General features: G+C 51.7%; 1 protein-coding gene across 1 annotated transcript in view; it reads right to left on the bottom strand.

The window, feature by feature from the left end:
• Positions 1–1,548: 1,548 nt before the first annotated feature.
• The window catches only part of KCNQ3 (potassium voltage-gated channel subfamily Q member 3), a 302,377-nt gene continuing 297,925 nt past the window's right edge, over positions 1,549–6,000 (bottom strand). Inside the window, 2 exon segments of the mRNA XM_047783229.1 lie at positions 1,549–2,514; positions 4,937–5,021. Of these exon segments, the coding sequence (XP_047639185.1) occupies positions 1,780–2,514; positions 4,937–5,021 (820 nt within the window). The 3' untranslated portion in view covers positions 1,549–1,779.

The raw sequence follows: 6,000 nt of genomic DNA, 5'->3' as shown, positions 1-6,000 counted from the left end.
AGGAAAGAGGCAATAACGCGACGATGTGGTCATTTAGCTAATGCAGCCCAAGCCTAACAGAAACATTTTCCATCAATGTGTTTCAGAGACTAAGGACAGGACAGCTTCTGCTTCATATTAGCACTGACTCAGCAGGACTGCGCTCCAGCCTGTCTGCTTACCCTTGAGCCAGCCTTACGGCCATGCGTGGCTTAAAAATACATCCAGAGGAGTAACACTGGATGGTTCTGGAAATTTGGTCCATTTGCATATTAATAAAGGTTGTAGCTTTCTGGCATTATTTTTTTTCCTAGATCCAAAAAGCAAAGCATCAGATAAGCATATGTTGCAATAAAAGCAGACACTCCCCCCGCCCCCGCCCCCAGACAAACTGTGTCCTGAGGGCTTTACACACAACACAGAACACAGGTAGCCTGGCACCACTTTGGGTCCCATTGTGAAAACTGGCAAAGCGGTGTGGCAGGAGGAGACCAGGGCCTGGAGTGAGTCAGCTGACTGAGCTTTGGGTCCCAGTTCTCCAGGGGACAGGAGAGTGATCCTGGGACTGTATCTTTACCTGAGCCTAAGGTGTCTCATTTTCCCAAGGAAAGACCTGGACCAGATCATTTCTGTGTACCCTCTTGACCTTAGTTCTTACTTGAGATTCTGCACAAGCTTCTTGGGGAGGAATGCGAGTTGGAACCTCGTTTTGAAGGCACTGAACGTAGCTCTTGCCCGGAGGGACATCCCATTTCTGGCACATTTTGTTATCTTTGGCCACATCAGTTGGGAACTATTTTAACGCGTCTGTGTCTTCTCCCTGCCCATTCGCAACCCATCTGAAATGCTGCACTTGGAATTGCCACGACATCTTACTGATGCGGACACCGAGGCGGGACAGTTGACAAGGACAGATCAAGTGAGGACGTGTCAAGAGCTTTTTCCTTAATAAAATAATGTTTTAAATTTTGGGTTTTGGAGATGCGATGACTATCTTGCCCCTTTCCTCAGGTTTAGGGTGAGGAGGCAACCTCAAAAAAATAAAAAATAAAAACCCTTTTTTTTCCCTGTTTTTGCTTGTTAGGGCTGCACCTGTGACATATGGAAATTCCCAGGCGAGGGGTGGAATCGGTGCTGCAGTGGCCGGCCTACACCACAGCCACAGCAATGCAAGATGCGAGTTGCAGGTGCGACCTACACCACGGCTCACGGCAATGCTGGATCCTTAACCCACTGAGCGAGGCCAGGGATCAAACCTGTGTCCTCATGGATCCTGGTCGGGTTTGTTACCACTGAGCCACAACGGGAACTCCCGGTTCGCCATGGATTTCTGTCGAGAGAATCATCTGCTTGCTTTAGCAAACAGGTCATCGTTGGAGTGTTTTATACAAAGGGGCAGGGATGCGAGAAGTAACAGAAAGGGCTTTGCTTACGAAACCCAAACCCAAATCAGCCAACCACGCAGACACACAGCACAGCGCATCCGTACTTTCTCCCTGTACTGGTCCAGCCATGATTCAAAGTAAGAACAGCAGATAAATGCGTACCCTAGAAGAGATTAGCGGGACCATTTATATAGTGGAAAGTCATGCAAACCATGCTTGAAAGGAGGCAGCTTCACTGTAGTGACCTGGGGAGGAAAAAAGCCTTGAAAAGCCCCTGCCCAGGTGGGGCCGCCACGCACATGCAGGCGTTTGACGCAGCCACCGGCGATCTCACGGGTACGAGGCGGGCGTGAGAGCAAAGTGAGCTATACAGAGTCTGTCTACATGACAAGGAGGAGTCAGCCCACGACCCCTCTCACGTGGGCTTGTTGGAAGGGGTCCAGATTGAATCCGAAATGCCATCCCCCGTGGACGACAGAGGCATGGAGCCGCTGGGGGTGAAAGGGTCTGTGTCTGTGTCTGTCTCACCCTCGGCGAGGTACCGCTTCTCTCTCATCCAGCTCGAGCCCCCACCCGGGCCAAATGCATAGTCGTCTCTGTCCTGGGAGATGCTGAAGCCACTTGGAGACCGTTCCAGCTCCTCGTGGTTGACCGACATCAGGGACAAGGGCGTGTCGCTGTCCCGGGTGAGGCTGGGTCTCTGCCGGGGGGAGACCCGCTCTGAGCAGGGCCCGTGCTGTTCAGCCTGGGAGTGGAAGCCCCCTCGGGAGTCGAGAAGAGTCAAGATTGGCAGGACGGTGGGCCTTTCTGCATATGTCGCTGCTGGGGAGGAGAGGGTGGCGTGGACCTTTCCAGAACTGGGTCCCCCTCGGGGCAGGTTCACTGGGTCGTGGGCAAAAAACCCATAGGGGCCGACTTTGTCGACGGGCACCTGGTGGAACGTGTAGGCGGGGTCTGGGGGGCCTGTCTCGGAATAGTTACAGAGGATGGTGTTCAAATCCGGATCCCTGGGGTCCTGTTTCCTCTCCACCTCGGCTGGGGAGGAGGACCCCTTGGTCGGGTAGAACTCGGTGACATGGACCTGGAGCCTTTCCATGTGCTGCATGTGCATATCCACCAGGAAATCCAGCTTCTTCCCCATGTCATGAACCTGGACGACACAGAGAACTGGGAATCACTGCTCTCTCGGGGCCTGTGGGGCGCTGGGATGGGTCGGGAGGAAAAACTATAGCATTTACTCTTCAGACAGGAAGAGGCTTCCTGCTTGTCACTATCATCCCAACAGCTAGTTACTTCCCACCTCTTGATTTTGAGGCCTGCGCATATATTCCTGCTAATCTAGAAACAATCGAGGCAAGGGCCTTCCAGAAAGCGACAGCCGAAACAGAGAGACAGCTGGAGGCCAATTTTTACCCAAGGAGGAGGTCGCCTTGCTGCTGCTGTTGGGGTCAAGGAGTGGGAGTTTTTGGAGGTCCCATCATGGCTCAGCGGAAATGAATCTGATAGCATCCATGAGGATGCAAGTTCAATCCCTGGCCTGGCTCAGTGGGTTAGGGATCCGGCGCTGCCTTGAGCAGGGGTGTAGGTCGCAGATGCAGCTCGGATCTGTGGTTGCTGTGACTGTGGTGTAGACCAGCAGCTACAGCTCCGATTCGACCCCTAGCCTGGGAACATCCATGTGCGGCAGGTGCAGCCCTGAAAAGACCAAAAAAAAAAAAAGAGTGGGAGTTCTTGATTTGCAAACATTCCCTGAGACAGAAGCATCTAGGCTGTTTGTGCATGTTTCACTTACCTGGTGATGTCAGCCCCAAAGATAAAGGGCAGTGCTTGGCAAGAATGGAGCTTCTTTCAACTGAAGATCTGGCCCAGGGGCTTTGGAGGCCAGTGGAAGATACACTGAGATAAGCTGCATCTATCTCTTCCTACGTACAAAATCAAGAACTTAACCGAAATCTTCTTGAGGGCAGACACAAGTGTGTGTGCTTGCGTGCATGGGCTGTTTTTTTTTCTCTGATAATTCCTAACTTGCCAGGAAGCACTAGAGACAAGTATATCACCCTGCACTGAACGAGGCCATGGCTGAGCTGGTACCCAAACCTTAACAATAACTAATACTTATCTAGCAGTTAGTATAACTTTAAAGATATTAACTTATTTCAGTTCCCGCTGTGGCTCAGTGGGTTAAAGAACCTGACTAGTAGGCATGAGGATGTGGGTTCGATCCCTGGCCTAGCTTAGTGGGTTAAGGATCCGGTGTTGCTGTGAGCTGTGGCATAGGTTGCAGATGTGGCTCGGGATCCGGTGTTGCAGTGGCTGTGGGGTAGGCCAGCAGCTCCAGCTCCAGTTGGACCCCTAGACTGGAAACTTCCATATGCCCCAGGTGCGGCCCTATAAAGAAAAAAAAGGAAGGTATTAACTTCTTTCATTTTCATTCCAGCCCTATGCGATGGACGCTATCATCCTCTCTACTTACAGGTGAGAAAACAGAGGCACAGAGAGATGAGGTAACTTGTCGAACATCGCAGAGCCAGTGCATGGAAGAGCTGAGATGACAAATTAAAATTTTAAAATGGAAAAGGATATTCTTGCTACGCCAAAAAAGAATAATCACTCAAGTGTTCTCTTGCCTCTCCTGCACAATGTCGGGCTCTGAATAAAATAAAAAGATGGATGGGAGTCCTAAAGGCACCTGACAGAGCTATTCATCTGGTGTAAAGTTAGGCAAAGGATGCTGAAATTGAAGCTACTTTACGGTGGGAAAGAGAGGTGAGCTCCCTGGGGCGCTGTGAGTGAATGGATTTCTTTCTGCACTGAATGGAGCCTACCCACAGCCTGCCCGCTCCCGGGTCTCCTCATACAGGCCACACACCCATCCCCACATAGGACGATCATGGACCTATGTGGAGAAAGGCACTCACATTCCTTAAACGCCATCAAGGGTATGATGGTAACAGGAGCGCCCACTTGTGGAAAGTGTACGGTATGCCAGCTGCTCTTCTAGGTCATGGTCAGGGATCAGCTGATTGGACCCTCAGAGCAACCTCGTGAGGGATTAAATTCCCCATTTTAGGAGTTCCCGTTGTGGCTCAGTGGGTTAAGAACCCAACTAGTATCCATGAGGATGTGGATTCCATCCCTGGCCTCGCTCAGTGGGTTAAGGGTCCTGCGTTGCCACAAGTTGTGGTGTAGGTCACAGATACGGCTCAGAAGAGCGTTGCTGTGGCTGTGGTATAAGCCAGCAGCTGTAGCTCCAATTGGACCCCTAGCCTGGGAACTTCCATATGCTGCAGGTACGGCCCTGAAAAGAAAAAAAAAAAAAAGAGAGAGAGAGATAGAAAGCAAAAAAACCCCACCCCATTTTACAGACAAGGAAACTGAGGCTCAGAACAATGAATTCCCTTGCATCACTACAGTGCTCCCTCAGCCAGTAAAGGGCTAAATGAGAGACTTCATTTCCACATCCTTTCTGGAATGGTGATACTCAAGCCTATCATCTCCCTCTGGGGGAAAAAGAAGACATTTGAAATTAAGCTTCACACACTTGTTTTGGGGGAGGGACAGGAACGACCTACCTGCCTCTCGACCTTCACAAACTTCCCCATCATGCTTTGGTCTTCCGTTTCTGATGTGGCAGGTCTGGCTCCATACGGTTCATTCCTAGGAAAGAGCCCACATTGGGTAAGAGGCAGAGAACTATGTCTGCTTGGCAGGGTCCCTTCTGCTGGGTGGACCACGGCCCCTGGATCTACCCGCCTCACGTGCAGGCTTATGGAGTCCGCAAGAGGCCACTCAACTCTGGAGGCCCAGGAGAGTCAGGAAAGGCCAGCCTCTCCCTGCCTGCAACGGGACGCCCAGGGCTTACGGTGTTCACTGCAGGAAAACGTGAAGCTGAGTATTAAGCTTCCTGCCACGGTTGCTACACTGCCTCACTGTGCCCAGAGGCTTTGATTCCTTTAAATTGGGTTCCTTTGCCTTTCAGTCTCAGGCGACAGGGGGAGGGCGGGGTGGGGTGGGGGAGGGCTTGTCTCCTCTGTTAAGTTCTTCCCAGTGGGTATCACTATTTCATCTGTTCTGTTAAGGGTGGAAAACAGAGGCAAAATCTGGAAAACGATGCAGAAAATGAGGCTGGTGGGAATGAGGATTGAAACTTTCAGGGAGTCTAGCTTCTGCCCTACACCATGCACGCCTGGCCCTTTCTAGGCAGTTGATTTTTGTCTTTACCTACTGTCTCCTGCTGGGTCCCTGGCCTGTCTTGGGCGGAGCAGTCTTGAATGAAAGTGGATGTCAAAAACTGGTGGCCTGAGAGCTCCCACTGTGGCTCAGCGGGTTAGGAACCCGACGTATCCATGAGGATGAGGGTTTGATCCCTGGCCTTGCTCAGGGTGCTAGGGATCCGGCGTCGCCGTGAGCTGCAGTGTAAGTTGCAGACATGCCTTGGATCCTGCGTTGCTGTGGCTGTGGTGTAGGCTGGCAGCTGCAGCTCCTATCGGACCCCTAGCCTGGGAACCTCCATATGCTGTGGGTGCGGCCCTAAAAAGATCCCCCTACCCCTGCTGCTGCCCCCAGTGGCCCATGTCTGAATTTAGCCTGTCAGTGTCTCCCTTAGCTCATACCAGGTTTTAAAAACAATAAAGCC

The sequence above is a fragment of the Phacochoerus africanus genome, chromosome 6, assembly GCF_016906955.1.
Source record: "Phacochoerus africanus isolate WHEZ1 chromosome 6, ROS_Pafr_v1, whole genome shotgun sequence".
In the NCBI taxonomy this organism is placed as follows: Eukaryota; Metazoa; Chordata; class Mammalia; order Artiodactyla; family Suidae; genus Phacochoerus; species Phacochoerus africanus.
Note: the sequence above shows the minus strand (reverse complement) of the source record. Positions and strands in the feature narration are given on the sequence as shown.